Source organism: Polyodon spathula, chromosome 7, assembly GCF_017654505.1.
Source record: "Polyodon spathula isolate WHYD16114869_AA chromosome 7, ASM1765450v1, whole genome shotgun sequence".
Classification (NCBI taxonomy): Eukaryota; Metazoa; Chordata; class Actinopteri; order Acipenseriformes; family Polyodontidae; genus Polyodon; species Polyodon spathula.
The window spans coordinates 56,082,281-56,101,810 of record NC_054540.1 but is presented as its reverse complement, the minus strand read 5'-3'; the positions used below and the strand labels follow the sequence as shown (position 1 = coordinate 56,101,810).

The following is a 19,530-nucleotide window of genomic DNA, read 5'->3' as shown; positions in this document are numbered from 1 at the left end:
CCCTGCAACAAGAGGAACCAGAACACACTTATGTGTGATTGGCATTCAATCTGCCAGTTATTTGTTTTACTGATGTACCGTACGCCTCTCTGCCTGCTTGACCCCACCCACCCCCCAGGTACAGTCCAGGTGTTCCGAGATGGAGATTTTGAAGAAGGGGAACCTACCAATGCCAGCAGTGGGAGTCATGCACAGGACAGACCCTGCAACATCATGCAGTGAGGCGGGAAAGGGGATGGATTTCAAAAGGGGGACAAAAAAAAGAAAAAGAAAACATTTGTTAGCGAGTCTAAAAAGTGTAAGCAACAACATTAAAAAAACAAACCAAATAGAGCCTGAAAAACTGCAGTCATGGGCTCAAGACAGGCCTTTTGTTAGCTACCTTGGGTGTGCGTTGAGACAAGCGTGTGTGTGTGTGTGCTTGTGTTTGCTTGCTTGTGTGTGTGCTTGTGTTTGCATGTGTATGTGTGTGCTTGCGTGTGTGCGTGTGCCTGTGTTTGTCTTGTGTGTGTGTGCTTGCTTGTGTATGCTTGTGTTTTATACTAGGGTTGGAACAATCAATCATCTCAAGATAAAATCGGATGAGTGCTACTTGCTACCTCCCTCTTCTTGCTGCTACGATTTCTCACAAACAGAAAGAACTGCTAGCTAGGACTAAAGCAGCAATCAAACCAGGAAACATTTTGATTATTGAGGATTGAAAATTTGGACCAGCCCTAGTATGTGCTTGTCTACCACGAATACCTAGAGCCCATGAAGAAGATCTCACTAGTATTATATTTTTTCATTCGATGTTTGCAACATCCGCTCTGCCAATCCCCCCCCCCCCCCCCCCCCCCCCCCCCCAGGCTCCCCCCAGGCCCGGGGCGGTGCATCCTCACCTGTTGGTATGAAGGCTGGCTGCTGCATCTGCATTTGCATGTTAGCCAGGGCCTGCTGGTAATGAAACATGCTCATGCTGGGGTTGAAGACAGCGGTACCACCGTTGGCTTTCTCGAGCGCCGGCCTCTTTGGTAATGGCTGCAGGGCCCCTGGAGGAACAGCCTGTGTGCGGGGGAGAGACAGAGCGAGGCTGTGAGAGACAGAGAGGAAGGAGAGAGGCCAGCCTGCTCACTCACGCCCTCACACTCTCAACGGCCAGCACACTGCAGTGAACTGCAGGTAGAGTGGACAAGCTAGAAGTGATTCCAGCACTGAGAGCTCCAGCTGGCACAAGTACTGCATCTGCTCAGCTCTGTGTTTCATTATTCAGCAAAGCACAAGGCACAATACCAAAGCAGACTAGAGACAAAATGTCCATTTATTTAATTCATAGTTTCAATGCAAAGGTTTTAAATGCTACACAAACACAACAGCTGCATTACCAAATATTTTGTTTTTGTAACTAACTGTACAGTAGTTGTAATGCAGTTCAGTTAGTTAGATGCTGTTAACATGGGGCTGTGCAGGAGAGTATTACAGAGCAGTAAACTATTCAATCCTGTTTCTTTTTATGTGCGCACGATGCATATGCTGTACAAGCATAACCTGATTAACTACATTTCTCTCAGGCAGCCCTTTGAAAATGACACAGGGTGTGCTGCAAAAACACACCTTGTTACAAGTTTATGTTTTTAATTGAATGGTTTAATTGTTTATTTTCTGTGTGAAGGGCTTTGGGATCCTTGTGGTGAAAGGCGCTATAGAAACGTGAATGGCATTGTAGTGTAGTGTATTGTAGTGTTACTAGGATGCTATTGGTCACAACACTGTATACTGTATCAAACAGACGAGTGAAATTTAGCTAAGATACAGAAGGTAGCCAGTGGCCAATGCTGTTTAAGTGCAGAGCACTGGTAGAGGAGGTAAAACAGTGAAGAGTCTCTGTTATTGCAGCTTCCTCAGGATCATGCTGCATGGACACAGACACAGGCACGGCTTGGAGTCTGCACTACAGTTTCCCTACATCTCCCTAGCCAATCCAAAACCGCACGCATCCAGGTTTTCCAGGGAAACAGAAACCGGGATGGAAATAAGACTCCCACTGGATAGCACTTTGAGACATTCCTGTCTTTTACTGGGAGTCTAATAAGACACACCTGAGCTTGCTACCAAAAACATTGGAGCACATATTAAAACCTGGAATGCGTGAAACTGCTATGCAAAAGGAGTCTTATTAGCATCTCTGAGAAATAATTAAATCAAGGGTTTGTTTTTTTTGTGTGGGGAGGGAGCATGATTAAAATATTCTGTATAAAGACACAAAATGGTTTGATGGATGAGGATGCAATGCAGTTCTAAAAGGAAAGTCATGCTGTAACCGGAAGAGCACTGCTTGTTTCTTCTACGTCCACAAGGGGGGGCAATGCACCCAGGAAACACTGCCATCAGGCTACTGAAACATTAACCAGGGAGTGGATAATAACAGGGTTGTGATAAACAGGTCAAGTGGACGGTGTGCATTCCCCTTGCAGGGCACGTGAGAAGGGCACTCTGGCTGGACAGGCTGTGCAATGCTGCACAGTAGTAAGAACTAGCACTTCTGAAGACTGTTTTTTTCTTTGTTTCTTATGAGTCAGAAAGTAGCCACTCTGTTCACTCTCTGTTTGTGGGCAGAAGAGTTGTGTAAATCACTCATGCAACAAGCGTAAAGATATAAGCTTGGAGAGCAAAGGTAACTAACTGAAAAAGAAACTGGTTGAACTGCTTAGCTAGCTATCTCTTTATTCTGCTGTCTGCCTCACACATCGTGAATTACACAATGATGAAACAGCGAGGGAGAGCTGCAGTCAAACTTGCGTTTTTAGGTTGGATAAACCCAACCTTACCCACAGCAATACAAGCCTGATGTGACCCCACCCTCTAAATGCAGTGATGTGTTTTCAGCATCGAAATAAACAAGCAGTGCCCCTCACGGGACTGTCCCAGAGACAGGTCCAATCAAGTGATGAAGCAGCAGGTCGCAAACTACACACGGGCTACATGCAAAGCAAGAAGGTGAAACGTGAAAGTACCAGGTCAAGGGTCGGCTGCAGGGGTCGCTTCAGGGATCGGGCGTCTGGCTGGGTCTGAGTTAGCAGGCAACGGGCGCATGACGGCAATGAGCGAATAGGGTTCAAGCGTATTAACAAAAACGGCAAGCAGGGGTGGGCCGAGGGAGAGCAATGCATTGTGGGGAGGATGAAAAGGGCAAGGGGAGGGGGAGGAGAAAAACACAAAAAATGCATTAACACATGAAGGAGGTGACTGTCCAACAAAAAAGAAATCAGTCAAACTCAAATGAATTACAGCAACCAGCAACCATATATACATATATATCAGAAACGAGAACAGAGGGAGGCAGTGCAAACAGACTCAAGGACTCAAAGCCTATTTGAAACAGTGGCTCTTTTTCCATGTACTGTTTATCAAGGGTTGTACGCAGATATATACACAGTACTGTGCAAAAGTTTTAGGCAGGTGAGAAAAAATGCTGTAAAGTAAGAATGCTTTCAAAAATAGACATGATAATAGATTATATTTATCAATTAACTAAACGCAAAGTGAGTGAACAGAAGAAAAATCTAAATCAAATCCATATTTGGTGTGACCACCCTTTGCCTTCAAAACAGCATCAATTCTTCTAGGTACACTTGCACAAAGTCAGGGGTTTTGTAGGCATATAGTCAGGTGTATGATTAAACAATTATACCAAACAGGTGCTAATGATCATCAATTCAATATGTATATTGAAACACAATCATTAACTGAAACAGAAACAGCTGTGTAGGAGGAATAAAACTGGGTGAGGAACAGCCAAACTCAGCTAACAAGGTGAGGTTGCTGAAGACAGTTTACTGTCAAAAGTCATACACCATGGCAAGACGGAGCACAGCAACAAGACACATGGTAGTTATACTGCATCAGCAAGGTCTCTCCCATGCAGAAATTTCAAGGCAGACAGGGGTTTCCAGATGTGCTGTCCAAGCTCTTTTGAAGAAGCACAAAGAAACGGGCAATGTTGAGGACCGCAGATGCAGTGGTCGGCCAAGGAAACTTACTGCAGCAAATGAAAGACACATCATGCTTACTTCCCTTCGCAATCGGAAGATGTCCAGCAATGCCATCAGCTCAGAGTTGGCAGAAAACAGTGGGACCCTGGTACACCCATCTACTGTCCGGAGAAGTCTGGTCAGAAGTGGCCTTCATTGAAGACTTGCAGCCAAAAAGCCATACCTCTGACTTGGAAACAAGGCCAAGCGACTCAACTATGCACGAAAACACAGGAACTGGGGTGCAGAAAAATGGCAGCAGGTGCTCTGGACTGAATTGTCAAAATTTGAAATATTTGGCTGTAGCAGAAGGCAGTTTGTTCGCCGAAGGGCTGGACAGCGGTACACGAATGAGTGTCTGCAGGCAACAGTGAAGCATGGTGGAGGTTCCTTGCAAGTTTGGGGCTGCATTTCTGCAAATGGAGTTGGGGATTTGGTCAGAATTAATGGTCTCCTCAATGCTGAGAAGTACAGGCAGATACTTATCCATCATGCAGTACCATCAGGGAGGCATCTGATTGGCCCCAAATTTATTCTGCAGCATGACAACGACCCCAAACATACAGCAAAAGTCATTAAGAACTATCTTCAGTGTAAAGAAGAACAAGGAGTCCTGGAAGTGATGGTATGGCCCCCACAGAGCCCTGATCTCAACATCATCGAGTCTGTCTGGGATTACATGAAGAGAGAGAAGCAACTGAGGCTGCCTAAATCCACAGAAGAACTGTGGTTAGTTCTCCAAGATGTTTGGGCCAACCTACCTGCCGAGTTCCTTCAAAAACTGTGTGCAAGTGTACCTAGAAGAACTGATGCTGTTTTGAAGGCAAAGGGTGGTCACACCAAATATTGATTTGATGTAGATTTTTTTCTCTTCACTCACTTTGCATTTTGTTAACTGATAAATAAAAACTATTAACATGTCTATTTTTGAAAACATTCTTACTTTACAGCATTTTTTCACACCTGCTTAAAACATTTGCACAGTACTGTATATATCCTTTTTTTTACTCAGTCCCCATATGATGTGGCCATGCAAGAAAGGGTTAATTTAAGGTGGCACTAGCCCTGGGGCTCCTAAGTTAATCACTAAGATGCTGTGTAGACACAAGAGGCTTATAAGGGGGGAGGAGCGGGGGGGGGGAGGGGGCAGCAGCTGAAACCTCACAGAGAACAAACAGCACCTGCTTTTGTTAAAGGCATCAAAGGGGTGATGAAGTATTGAACAATTCCAAGACCCGCTGCATTATTTAAAAGCGCTTTCACAAAGGTGCAATGGAAAAACAAAAAAAGGTGCAGAATAGTCACAGATAAATAATTTAAAGTCAAACAGTTCACAAAAAAAACACAAAGCAGCTAATTGGGCTGTAAGACTTTGGGAAGCATGAATAAGAGATGAAAGCAGAGGATTTTCAGCACTACCTTAATTGTATATGCACCTCACAACAACACATTATCACTGGGATGGGCTACATAAGGGACTCTTTAGAGCCAAACCTCAAAGTAAGTGGGACTGGAATGTTCTGCAACTATTGGCTAGGCTTTGTAATCTTCCTTTATGATTTTAAACACTTAGAGCAATATGGGAGGCTGCAGGTTGTGGGTGCACTAAGTGCGAACAGAGATGTATCCTCGCAGCTTGGAGACAGAGCCGACCCCGGGTGCTCTTACCATGGCAGCGTTCTGGTTGGCCTGGTGCTGAGCTGCCTTGATCTTGGCCTGGAGATGTGTGGGCGGGTGGAAGTACTTGCACTTCTCACGGCTGCAGCGGCCCTTGATGTAGTCCATGCACACGACCACGGAGTTCTCACAGCCGTCGATCATGGCCATCTCCATGGGGTGGGCGTAGCGACAGTCGGTCTCCCCCCTCGTGCAGTTCCCCCGCTGGAACTCGCGGCACACCTAGAGGGCAGGGGACAGAGTCAGGCATGGGGGCCCTCACAGTCAGACTGACAGACACACATAGAAAAAGGGCATACTACTGAGCCTGAATTTCCTGCCCAGCGCATTATCTGACCCGGCCTGTGATGTCTGAGCTATGAGACCCCCTTGCACCTGGCCCTCTTGGAGGTGGGAGCGGTGCATTGAGCTCTTCTTTCTCAAGCGAACGTTGCCTGTGCCGTACCTCCAGCTTATCAGTGCGCATGTGCTTCTGCCCGGCAGAGCTGCCCCCGACAGCCACAGTGGGGTTCCCAGAGACCAGCATGGGAGTGTTGGGGAACAGCTCGGGAACCAGGCCCATCCCAGAGCTCATGTGACTCAGGTATGGGCTGAAGGAGGCCATGGCGGGGCTGGTGGCCAGGGAGGACGTCATAGGGAACGTGGTCTGCAGAGGAGAGAGGGAGCGAGAGGCAGAGAGGAGCAAAAAAACAGGTGTCAGTAGAGCCAACAGCATCAAATCAGTGAAATGACAGCGATGCCATGTAATGCACAACTGACCTTGCAAACATTTGCTCAGTCATCACCCCCCATGGCTATACTATACTATAGTATACTATACTATACATTTACTGTGGTTTGCCATGTTTTCAATATGCTTTATCATAACCCAATACCTCTCTGGTCATCGTAATGCTCTCTACTTTTTACTATGGGAAACTTTCAGTTTACACAAGTCAAAGTACACAATTAAAGAAGATAAGGGCTAGGCGACTACCGCAAAAGCAAATACATACACATGAGAAACTTGTTTAACATGTCTAACAAAACCGTCCCGCTCAGCCCATTTGTCAAACAGCAGCAAAGTTAGCCTGACAGATAACGTAACCTAACTGACTTCAACATGATGGCTGCGTTTAACGCCAGACAGGTCCGCTCCACAGATGTGATGCATCAGAAACGCAGAGTCCGTCACCGAACTCAGTTCACAACAGATTACTGGCAGTGCCTGGATTTAACCATGGGCGTGTTAAACAAGAGAGACCACAAAGGTGAACAAAAGCCGAATCATTGCTCTTTCTTGGTCTCTTTTCTGTTTATCTGGTTAGTTTGATGGGTCTTGGGTCAGATTTATATCAATCCATGTGTTACAGTGCTGATGAAGCTCACCGGTTGAGCAGCTAGTACTGCCGTTTCATTAAACAGGGATTATACCTTTAAATGTTCTTGGTCGGCATATGTTTTGCACGAGTGGCACTAAAACCTGGACTTGTCTCCTGTCTGTGTGGTGTCCCCCTCCTCCTCCCCCTTACCATGGGCTGCAGCTGGGTTCCAGGCATCATGAATTGCATCTGCTGTGCCATCATGGCGGCCGCAGTCTTCTGGTGGATGAGGTTGTTCCTCCCGTTGATTTCCAGCTGGGTCTTCAGGTGGGGTGGGGGGTGGAGGTACTTGCAGTTCTCCCGAGTGCAGCGGCCCTGCAGGGAAAAAACGGGAATCCGTTTTTAAAACTCACTCCCACTTCTGGGCAACGGGTGTTTTCTCGTAGTTGCACGCCAATTCATATACTGGGAGTGTTTAAGAAGTATTTAAAAATCATCCGGTATTAAATAAACCCATTCAAAGCTGCCCTTCCCCTTTACAACTGAGAAATAGCACTCGCTGCGGGAGTGAACTGCCATTTCACTCAGTGAAATGAATCCCTGCAATGAACCGCACTGTACTGTCAGCGGGTACCAAAACATCTGCACCAGACTAACAGCCAGGTAACGGAAACACGGGAAGTCTGACTCTGTATCTGCAGTCATTTGGTGCTGCACACACAAGGCACAGCACGGTCTGAATGAGGGGCTTTCTCCCCTCGCCTCCCCCTAAACAAGGACCAGCCTGAACAACCCCCTCCGAGACTGCTGAGATAGCCTACCGCCCTGCAGGCAGACAAGCATGACTTTCTAGCTGCTGGGGATAAGGGGAGCGCATTTTCTCTACTATAAATCCAGGACAGCCTGGCCACGTATGTATACTGCAAAACACAACCAGTCAGCACACGCAAGAAGCTGCTCGCAAACATGGGGGAGCGAGGGTCTTATAAAGCTGCACTCAACTCGATTATCGTTTAATACAGAAGCCCCACACTCCAGGGGTGATGGACTGGGTTTATTCCAGACAAGGACTCTTCCACTGCAGCGTCCCATCATGAAGCGAGTGCAAGCTGAAAACGGACTCCTCATGCAACAAAAGAAACTTTGCGAGGAACCGCGTCCTGCTATTCAAGAACCGCGTCCTGCTATTCAAGAACCGCGTCCTGCCATTCAAGAACCACGTCCTGCCATTCAAGAACCGCGTCCTGCCATTCAAGAACCGCGTCCTGCCATTCAAGCGCAGCAGGGCCAGATGGGCCAATAATGAACGAGCGTGGGATTGTATTCTGTTCTGGCGTAGTTGAGCTACAGTATGGTGCTGGTAGCTGTCCTTCACCTTTTCCAGCACGGCTCAAATGCACCTGGCACGGCTTGTTCTCGCTCCTTTTTATCTGCTGAATCGATTTGCATTTCCCATTGCTCCCCAAACACGGAGTGCAACACAAGTTCACCCTCACCTTGAAAAGAATCCCAGAATTATTCTTTTTAGCACAGGCCCCGCACACTAAGAAATGTGTGCTGTGTGGCTGCCTCTGCACAGCCATTGGGGTGTCTTATTAGTTAATTGGTTTGGGGATTGTTTGACTGAAAAGTGTGGAATGTGGCCAGGTGGTAACGGAATGCTTGACTGTCCATTACCCCTGATCACACCCTATACAAAAGGAATAAGGGAAGGTTTGTCGGTGAGTGTTTGGAGCAGCACATGGAGACAGAGAGGGGAGGAACGAGAGAGTGGGGAGGAATGAGGGGAGGAACGAGAGTTGGGAGGAGAGGGGAGGAATGAGAGAGTGGGGAGGAACGAGAGAGTGGGGAGAAGAAAGAGGGGAGGAACGAGAGAGTAGGGAGGAATGAGAGTCTGGAGGAGAGAGAGGGGAGGAACGAGAGTGGTCAGTGAAGGCCCTGCCAACTTTATCTTATGACTCAACTGTGCCACGTGTCAAGGGCAGCCTCTCACCCGATGAGAACGAGCCGTCTTGGGGAACCCTAGATAAACACATGCGGTCCATCAGCCAATCGCAAACCCAGACGATTGCATCACAGTTCTGAAAACTGCAGGTAAACTAACAGCATTCTGAAGTGCGAGCACAGAATTTCACTGGCGTGTTTTACCACCTACCTACTCTGTCTGCTTTGAATTTTTGGGTGGCTACATCTAATCATGTTGAGAGCGTGTATACCATGCACAGAGAAGAATGAGTCTAATCATGTTGAGAGTATGTATATCACACACAAAGAGAGAGCAGGAAAAACACTCTCAACAATACTAGAGGGAGCCATCCAGCACTAATAAAGAAGTGATTACATCTCAATTTAAAAAAACAGACAAAAAGCTGATATCAGAAACGTTGTGGATGTTTTTACGCTGACATTGTGACTGCCAGATCTACACTCTCTGCAAAGTTACAAGTGTAGACGCTACCAATGCAGTCTGCTGGGGGCATGACTTCTAACACACTGTACCGTTCAGCCACTCATAGAACACCCTGGCATGCTGGCACCAACTTCACCTTATAAAATCATTAACCTGCAGTGCAATGGCTGCACTGTGACTGCAGTTCAACCTGCACCACAGCCAAACAAACTGCTGGTGATGCACCAAAAGAAGCCTTCTGAAAATGTGCTATTTATGATTTACAAGTTGATTTCAAAAGGTTTTACTAAGGAATTCGCTACCTGGTGGCAGAATGGTAAAGCAGCTTTGTAATGATGGAAGCGTTTTATTTGATGATTTTCAGTAGTTCAGTACAGAAGAGCAGTGAAGCACAGCATTAAAAAAAGAATTAATAAACAGAACAACTCTAAACAGCAAGGGCTCATTCCGCTGCAGAAGGAGCAGTAATATCTCTCTCATCTGGACAGAGGCACTGGGGCAGGATTTACTGATGACAAATCTGAACTAATACAGAAATCAAGTCTCTTTTTATTGGACAGTCCTGTTCTATATGACTCTGCTAACCCAATTCTGTATCATTTATTGGGTGAGTCAGCTCCAGTCAAGGTCACAGCTAGAAAACTCGATTTTAGGGTCTTGTGTGTGAGTGTGTCCTTGGAGGCGGTCCTTGGAGGCTACTATAAAAGGTTTGCAAGCTTTGAATTCAGAATTTATTTTCGAGAAATGGTCACTAGGACAAAACCGGACCAGAGAGGAAATGAATACACAAGAAAGAAACTCCGATCAATCTCTCCAAGGACAGTGCGATGACAAAATCAATGAGACACAATGAATTATTAAAATTCCCCCAAGTAACGACAAAAAAAACCAAAAAAACAAGCCTAAGGAAACAGATAACTCTTTTAGCAAAGAGGCTTGAAGCTGCCCAAGGTTTCAGCACGCCTACTATTTCCTGGAATGGGTTTTGCTTTCCTGCATTAATGCTAAAATGAATTGACCGATAGCAAAAGCATTGTGTATGCTGATAAACTTGCGGTCTGCTACCTGTTCTCTCTTTCTTTAAATTACAAAGGTATCAGAAAGTATTGGCACTGGTATGCAAAGCTGACAAGCAGTACAGCGCACCTTTTCCACTATGTTTTGAAGTGACAGGTCAGCAAGGCAGGAGGTAGGAGAGGCGGAGCTCTGCTGCACCTGCATAACGTGGAAAATCAGACTCCAGTATATCAGGGCTCGAATGAAAAGTTCATCCAGTTCATCTGTCAGAGCCCACCTCCGTATGCAGAGAACAGGCAGGCTGTGAACCGACACAGTCGCGAGCCAGCACAGCTTTAGTGGAAATAAATCCTGCAAATTATAAATACCGTGCAGGATTCTGGGGAAGCATTTAGGAAACAACTCCCCCACCCCTTTACAAAGTAAAATGAAAGTGCTTCGGATTTCGGACTTAATTTTCAGCTCTCTTTTTTTATCCTAACTGCTGCCATATTTTCATCATTTTGAAGTAATGTCTTCCATTCCAAACCAACAGGGAGGAGATGGGAGGATGTACAGTAGCGGCAGGAGGGGCACTTTGTCGTCTCCAGAGCCACTTCATCAATCAACTTTAAACATACGAGAGATTTAGCACCACCTCTCTTTCTGCTCCCACGTGAGAAACAGGAGGTTCGCTTGGAACAGAACAGCAGTCTTTCTTAAGATAACCAGGGCAGCAAATCTGCTGATAGAATATTATCAATGACATGAGATGGACTGCACTGTGATGCTGATCTGCAGTCTAAAGGCATTTGTTTACAGTGGCTGTATTTCATACTTTGTTCTTGCTAAGTTCCTTTCTACTGAAAAGGAGCAGGGAGTTTACAGCAGCCTTGTAACTAAGACACAGCCTTGGCATAACTGCAAAGTGGATAAAGACTTTGTGTTAGAAACATCATTCCAGCAGAGAGGATGAGTACGGGGGAGAGGACAGCTACCTCAGACTGGGTTACAGCAGAGGGATTTTCATCTTGGTGAGTCTAGTGCACCTTTAAGACTACAATCACAAACCAGTGTTAAGCAAAAATAATTGTCAGCTCATTGTGTAGACAGCGGGCCACTTGTATCGAGACAGACGGGATGCTTTCATTCTGCTTCTAGATTGGAATGCTTGGAATCTTGATTAGGTAGCATTCTGGAATGTCAACAGATCTGGAAAAGCATTCCACTGAACAGGGTGCTTCTGGTACGGTTCACTGTACTGTAAAAGGAGATGCATCTCCACTGCTTTCCTAGCAGTAGAGGGCATTACATTACTGATCCATTAGCAGACAGAACAGGGCATGGGGCGGTAATGGCACGCTCCTAAATGTAATAAACCGAGAGCCAGGCCAGGAAGACACTAGAATATTACTGTTAATTAAGCCAATCAGCCTGCTAATGAGTCAGGACATGGGTCTTCTTTACACAGCAATTCTGTGCACACGCCTTCTGCTGACCCTACTTCAAAAACGAGTCTGCCAGAGCAAAAAGCAGCTTTTGAGGAAGGAAGAAATAAATGTTAACCATTAAACTGCTGCTGCTGTACCTGCCTACCAAGTGATTTTCAGGTAGTTTTATAAAGTTGCAGTTGTGTTATTCAATTCACTTGCAGCTGGGGGAAACACTAAACAAAGGTGTGCTTTCCTAGAATACTCTTTCCTTGCTAAAAGTAATTTGAATTTCTTGTTAAACCTCACATCGCTCTCCTAATAAGATACTGTAATGTATTATAATAACTGGACTGTGAACATGAAAGATTGCATCATCTACACTAGCACCGGCAAGCCTGCCGAATAAAACTACAAGTCCCACGAGTCTCCCTGGCAACATTTCCTCTCAGGAGCTTTGTGGCCAGCAGAGATGGAGCCCTGGCCTGGACACAGAGTGGACCTCTGAGCGAGGCAGAGGGACACAACCTATCAGCACATTTAATTAAAAAAGCGACTACACCTATTCTCTGAGGGATACCAAGATCATAGCTGCAGGGTAAATAAAACATTGGCAATCATCACCTTGAAACTGCCCCAGTAAAGCACAAGGAGATCATCCAGCAGGATTATCAGCCTTAAAGATCTGGGTGCAGATCAGTTAAAAGCATCTTTGGAAGCGTTCCTCTTTTCCAGCAAAGGTCTCCTTCATTTGCTGCAGAATGCCAAGCCTGTAACAGGGACGGCTCTGTTTGGCGATTAAGGACTCTGCCCTTTTGGAGCAGTTAGAACCTTTCTTGAGCACACCAGAAACCTGAATGGAAAACCGATTCTGAAAGAGAGCATGATTTATACTAGCGAATCGACCTGGAATAATAGTGAGGATAAACATCTCCATTTCCAACTCAAAAAACAACAATTTTAATAATCTAGAGACTGGCGGAGCTTAATACCTCCATACTAACATGCACACATTTTTTGGATCATTCTTATTGCATGTAGCAATGTTGTTATTAAATGGGTCTATGGCCATTAAAGACTAGAGAAGACGCTTTGAACAGATGGTTCAATGACGTGTTGTCCAGTTCAACGGCACAAAGGCCAGAGAGCTCTGCTTTAGATCAACACAGACACAGCAGAGACTCAGAGCTGGTGAAACGCAGCGAGTCCTCAGCGCCTTGTCAGTGCACAGATATAAATAATTAAGCCAGACTGCAGTAATGGATTCAGCCCTGTGAAATCTGGGTTCACTGTAGAGCTGGTCTGAAAGCTTTTGTCCACGAAGTTTCATTAAATTCAATTTCCTGTCATTTCGGTGCCCAGAATCAGCTGCATAATTAATGGGTTTTTTTGTTTCCCCCTTGGCAGAAAGGTTAACTGTCTTCACCAGGGTTTCCTAATGAAGAGAGATGACGAAACAGTTATATATAGGTGTGTGGCAAAGGCACACAGCTGAGGTAAGGGACACGCCTACTGCACCTCTCTATTGGCTTTCATTTATCAGAGAGCTGATATCCTCAGCATCAGAGCTGGGCTCCATCAGCATCCTGTGCAATTACAATGTCACTGGAAGTGAAGATAGTGTGTTTCTGTATCTGTGCCAGTGATTAATGGCTGGGTTATCTGGAATTCACATTAATGTGTGTGATTGTTATGTTACTTTTTAGTGTAATGGTAATTATAATTCAATTACTGCAGCACAATGGTAACTAATTTCAGCAAACAATTCTGCTTGTCATTGTAAGTGACCCCAATCACCTTGAGGGCTGGGTTAATCAGTGATGAAATATTTAACACAAAATGTATATACTAGGGGCGGGCAACAATATGAAAATTGTATGTCTTTCAAACAATGTAATAACACAGTTGCAATATCAAACCTATATAGATGTTGATATTTACATATGAAAAGCAATAACTAAGTGCTGCTTTCCCTTCACAGTATCAGTGGAGAAAAACAGGGTCTTGCTCTATTGTTTCACTATTCCATCAGCAGCCAACTCTGAAATATCCCTGTGCTTCATGGCACACACTTCAGCCAGTCGGGAAAGAATTAGTCAGCTGCTCTGCCTGAGTAAATGATACTCACGAAACCTCTAAAAGTATTAAGTACGGTGTCATGCTGAATTTTGCATTATTGAGAGATATGTTTTTATAATTTAAAAGTACATCTCATATAAAATACTGAAAGTTCACATTTAAAAAATATATTAATAATAACGCAAGTAATGAACTGCTGAAGCATGCGTATACCTCAAAATAAAGCAAAACGGAGAGCCAATGGTGCTTCTGCAGCATGCAAATAAACAGAGCTAATAACTCTGTGACTAGAAAGGGGAGTTATTACGTTTAAATCCATTTATTTATTTAAATTCGACCTATATTTTTTAAAAACGTGTAATTAGTTTCAGTTAGTTAGCATATACTGTTCGTGTGTCATTATAATTCTATTAGCGCATAGTCAGTTTCTAAAAGTACTCTCCAAACTAATCCAACTGGCTTTTCTGCTACGCGTTTGTAGTGTCAAACAAACACAAATCGACAGCAGAAATCAGTAGGGTGTGAAGTTCACAGTTCAGTTCTGGTTTTGTTCGTTGCATTACCAGATGTATTATATTATATTCAAGCACTAATGTGTTATATGCAATTTAATTATTTATGTTTGACGACTGTTTCATAATAAATCATGGTTGTAACTGTCTGAAATTGTGTGTGTTTCGTTACTGTGAATATTTTTCTCGTCTCTTCATGAATGAAAATGCAGTTGAATTGCACCGTGCTGACGCGCAGCATGAAGGGACACAGCGGTGATCGCCGCCGTTTCCTTCTCCTCGTTGGTATTTAAATGATTTTACCTACAGCTCATCCTTTTTCTCATTAATTATACAAGAAGAAAAAAATTAAAACCGTTCAATATAGCAAAGGAAAAGATGTACCCACAGGACTTCAAATAATCCGCTCACCGCTGTCCTGAAATGTGACTTCACCCGGTGCAAGCAGCGTTCACAATGGCTAATCATACTTTAGCGTCAACCGCGGGGGCAAAGGGGGCCAGGTCCCACCAATATTTTATTTTGGGGGGGCCAGATTACCACATAACTTGCCGTCAAAATGTATTTATTTTTTAACATTGAGCTAGTCCCAGGGAAATAACGGTAATTTGTTGATGCAATGGTGTAACGAGAGCGCAAATCACAACACGCATTTCTTTCACGTGCAAGGAAGTCTTCTTGAAGATGGTTGCCCGGCAACAGTTCAGTGATGAGCTAAGGTATGCATTTGACTACTTTCTAGGAATATATTTTGACTACTAACACGCAGACAACCTACAGACAAACAGTACCCAGCACTGAGAATGTTTCATTGTAAAGGACCGTAATGTAATGTATTTTTCTTTTTGGGTGATATTTCAGAAGATATTATGAACCTCATTATTAATTGAGTTACTATTTTAAGTACTAACTGTCCCCGTGCCTTATTATGGTGCCTTATCCACAGTGACTTCCAGGGTTTTTCAAGCATTAAAATGACTGAATTATTGCGCATCCGTAAGCATATTTTTCATTCCATTTTTTCTGTACTAATTTCAATATTAAATGCCTGAAACTAATTTTCTGAGAAAAATGTAAATCGGGCTGATCATTAAATGTTATAAACTGTGGGTAATTCTATAATTTCATACATGACATGTTATGATGTCTTCAGCTTGAAATAAGCTTAATTATACTACGTTTGTATATTTAGCAGTATTAGCCATAAAAAGTATGTCTCTGCAAGCGTGCAGAAAAAAAAAAAAATCCTGTAATCCCACGATATCGCAATATGGAAATTACTATCGATATGGAACAATATTGATATTGTATCAAAATATCGCCACTGGTGCCCACCCCTAGCATAAACCCTGTTCTTGGACAAGGTGTTTTCACTCAATGTACAGCACAACCCTTCCATGCATGACACACATGACATACAAGGTGGATAAACAGCCTCCTCACATGATTTCATCGTGCCTATAGAGACTGGAGGAGAGCTTTTTGTATCTGTCACCATGCATGAAAGCGTTAAAGTGACAGCAGTCCAGCGCTGATCGTATCTCATCCCCTCTGCGATCACGCTCCTCCTCACTGCAATCCCTTACCTGCAAACAGGGCAAACTGCATGAAGAGGCTATTTTGAGATGAAAGCTCTGATAATCACACACTGGCAGTCTGGTGATTCTCCAGGCTCTTGAATTTGCCTGTGTTAAAGGCATGGCTCGGGTCTCAGCTTAGCCCTTAGCAGACCGTCACATCACAAAACAACTTGCTTTTTTTTGTGGAAGCTGTCTTTTATATAAAATAAAATTAAAAACACACTCAGATACCAGGAATTCTTGGGCCATGGAGACTGAACCTTCTTACTGATGTCATCGCAGTCCATGCCATCTCTGCTTGGAAACAAATCAGTACTCCCAGAGCAGACAGAAAAACCATACAAAAAAAAAAAAAAAAAAAAAAACCCATCCCAAAAACTACAGAAATAAACCTCCCTACAGTGAAATGCACAGCCTGTAAATGACCCGTTCAACCAGCAACAAACATGCACATGCTGGTTTTAACCCACTGTCAGGGAAGGTGTGGTCTCATTAACCCCAAAAACATTTTTCAACTTCCTAGACAGGCTACTAGGGACATCTGGTTCAGCTTCTGTGTACCTTTCACTGAAAAAAAAAAAGATAATTCACCGTAAAGCCTAGAAAAGCCTGCAGTCTGTCACACCCCAGCTCACTAACAACGTGTTCATATTCGGAACTGTTTAAGGATTCTGGATTTTCCAGCATAAAACGGAGCAGCTCAGGGTGGCTCAGTGGACACGCGCTCGCTGGGATGAGGTGAGGCGGTGATCGGATGCCAGTTCCGCTCTCACTTGATTCCTGCAGGGAGGCCTGCATGCAAACGAGTCCCGAGCAGACAGACGAGTCACAGAACCAGACACAGAACCAGACAGACCCCGTCGCAGTCGACCAGCTGTCACTGCAGTGCTGTCTCACTCACTACAGAGGGCATGCTGCGTGAGGGGGCTGAGCGACCCCTGCACCCTCTTTCCAGGAGAGGGGCGCATGCTCATCCAGCCCCTAGCCAATACAGACTCACTACCCCCCAAAATTAGGACAGGGCTACCCTGTGGAAATCGGAGCTTACAATAATAATAATAATAATAATAATAATAATAATAATACAATTGCACCAACATGTACAGAATTAAAATCAATTGAATAATTATATATAGAATTGAAATGGACTGCAAGAAAAAAATAAAAATACATTTAAATTGAGAGTACACTGGAAAGATCATATAATTTGTGGCTCCCCCAACTCCAGTCCAGGGGACCTCCAGCAATCCAGGGTTTTGTTTCAGCCGGGACTCAAATACACTTCATTTTAATCTGTGCTGCCCTGTTGACGAAGCATGTGAAAAGGCAGTCACAGCCTCCAAGGCTTCAGACAAGAGCCCTGCAATGATTCTTTACACTCAGGTATGTTCACACACACATCAGGTTAGGACAGAGGAAGCCCTGGACGGGGGCAGAGGGAGAGACAGGAGGGGCAGTGTCGGCTGGGAGCTCAGCCCCACAGCCGTGGAGGGAGCAGGCATGCCTCTCTTACCTTGAGCGAGTCGAAGCAGGCGATGACTCGGCCGTTCTCCACGTGGCAGCTCCTCGCCGGGTGGGCGAATTTGCACTCGGCGTCCGAGCGGGAGCAGGTGCCTCTCTGGAACTCCCGGCAAACTTCCAGCGTCAGCCATTTTGTGTCACGGCTCATCGATACATTTACAGCCATGGCACAGGTCTGGAGTCACAGCACAGCGTGCAGGGGGACGGGGGATCAAAATAAGGGCCCCCTCTCTTTCCACACCCCCCAAAAAAATTAACAAACAAGTTGGGCACGACTGTTTGACGAAAAATAATAATAATAATAATAATAATAATAATAATAACAACAACAACAATAATAAAAGATAAAAGTGTGATTAACTTGTAGCTTTGGTTGAAAACAAAGAACAAAGAAAAAGATCTGACACCGAAACGTCCTTGCACTATTTCTTCCCCAATTAGGAAGATGAAATATCTCCCAGGGGATTGAGATAGAGAGTCCAGCTCTTCAGAAAGTGCATTTAGTGAAAGTTTTGATTAAGTCACTTTCACATTGTGTGAGTCGGGCAAGCAGGGGGTCGGACACAAGGTGCAAGTCCTGCTTAGTTAACTTAATACAAAAATAATGAATACGAGTTGTTTCTTCTTTTGTAATGCAGCAACCCGCACCCTGACTCCTCCACCTCTTCAAGGGAACAGCTACTTCAGTTCCTTTCTTTGTTTCTATCCTTTAATTCAGTTTTCCTCTCGTTCTCTCCTTCAGAGTCTCACCAGTAACATCAAAACCGAAAATAAACAAACCAAGAAAGGCAGTCAGGCAGGCAGGGAGGACACAGTGACGACAGCCAAAAACAACTTTCTTCTCTGCTGTCCTTCACCACGACAATTAAAAAACCAAAAACACAATTAAAAGGCTGTCCAAACCAGGGCAACAGAAAAATGACAGAATAAAAAAAAAATCCTTAAATGCCAGCTCCGGTGATCAGCGGCAGGAGAATGGATGACTTGCTGTCTGGATGAGCGATGGATGCGAACAAGGCCAAATTCCCCAACCGAGCACAAAAAGAGAGAGAGGGAGGGAGAGAGAGAGAGAGAAAGTAAAAACCAGAGAGAGAGAGAGCAGGGATCCGAGCAGGGTTGTTTGGTTGTACTGGCTGTCTGGCTGTGTCTCTCTGGCAGCTTCGCTTGTTCTTATTGTTTCAGGAGAAGGCACTTTTTCTTTCCAGCAATCTGTTTTTATTTTAATAAAAAATAGAGAGAGAGAAAAGGGTGTTATTAAAAATCAAATAGGATGTCAGTGAGTCAGTCTGTCTATCAGATCAGGATTAAGGCAAATGAAAATCCAGCAGACAGGAAAAAGCCAGGCGGGTGGGCAGGCAGACTCTCTTCTCGTTTGTCTAACAGCCTCCCTGCAGTAACTCCCTGGTGCAGCTGTGATAAGCTGAGCTGCAGACGGTGTGCTGTGCCGAGCGATGCTGCCTGCTGTAGAGGCTTGTTATCTGAAACAAAAAAGAGGAAAGCCTCCTCCGATCCGGACAGCAACGTTGCAGTGACGACTCAGAGGAGTCAGCAGCCATTGTAGTGGATATTACAAAAAAAAAAAAAAAAAAAAAGAGGAGAGAGAGAGAGAGAGAGAGAGAGAGAGAGAGAGAGAGAGAGAGAGAGAAAGGGCATTTCTCCACATCCTGCTGCTGCGCGTGGTACAAGGCATCAGCCAATAAGAAGCGCCATTGTAGAGAGCTACCAGACAGTCGACCAATAATCAGGATTCTTTCATATTGATCGCTCTCTCAGTTTTCTCCTCTCTCTAGCAGACACACTCATTGCTATGCCCGCTGCACAGAGGGAAGAAAAAAACAGAGTCAGGCTTTCTCTCCCTCTCTCTGGTGCATTAATGCTATATCTATGCAACTCAGATACGAGGTGGGAGGCTGCATTGCAGACACTGTGTCACTGAAACAGGGAAGGGGACAGAAACACACTGAAACACGTTGCAAGATTTAATTAATGGAGTTCAGGGAAACGAAGCGTCTAG

The 19,530-nt window shown here is 44.7% G+C and overlaps 1 protein-coding gene across 6 annotated transcripts in view; it reads right to left on the bottom strand.

The window, feature by feature from the left end:
* The window catches only part of mbnl3 (muscleblind-like splicing regulator 3), a 38,890-nt gene that overhangs the window by 6,360 nt on the left and 13,000 nt on the right, over positions 1-19,530 (bottom strand). For 4 of the 6 annotated variants that reach the window (XM_041256048.1, XM_041256043.1, XM_041256045.1 and 1 more), the window contains 7 exons: positions 17,509-18,725; positions 7,199-7,363; positions 6,133-6,333; positions 5,679-5,909; positions 2,994-3,047; positions 882-1,044; positions 168-203 (listed from right to left, as the gene is read on the bottom strand). In XM_041256048.1, coding sequence (XP_041111982.1) covers positions 168-203; positions 882-1,044; positions 2,994-3,047; positions 5,679-5,909; positions 6,133-6,333; positions 7,199-7,363; positions 17,509-17,682 — 1,024 coding nt within the window. In that variant the 5' untranslated portion in view covers positions 17,683-18,725. The remainder of the gene's footprint in view (positions 1-167; positions 204-881; positions 1,045-2,993; positions 3,048-5,678; positions 5,910-6,132; positions 6,334-7,198; positions 7,364-17,508; positions 18,726-19,530) is intronic. The other 2 variants (XM_041256049.1, XM_041256047.1) reach the window with 1 other exon arrangement.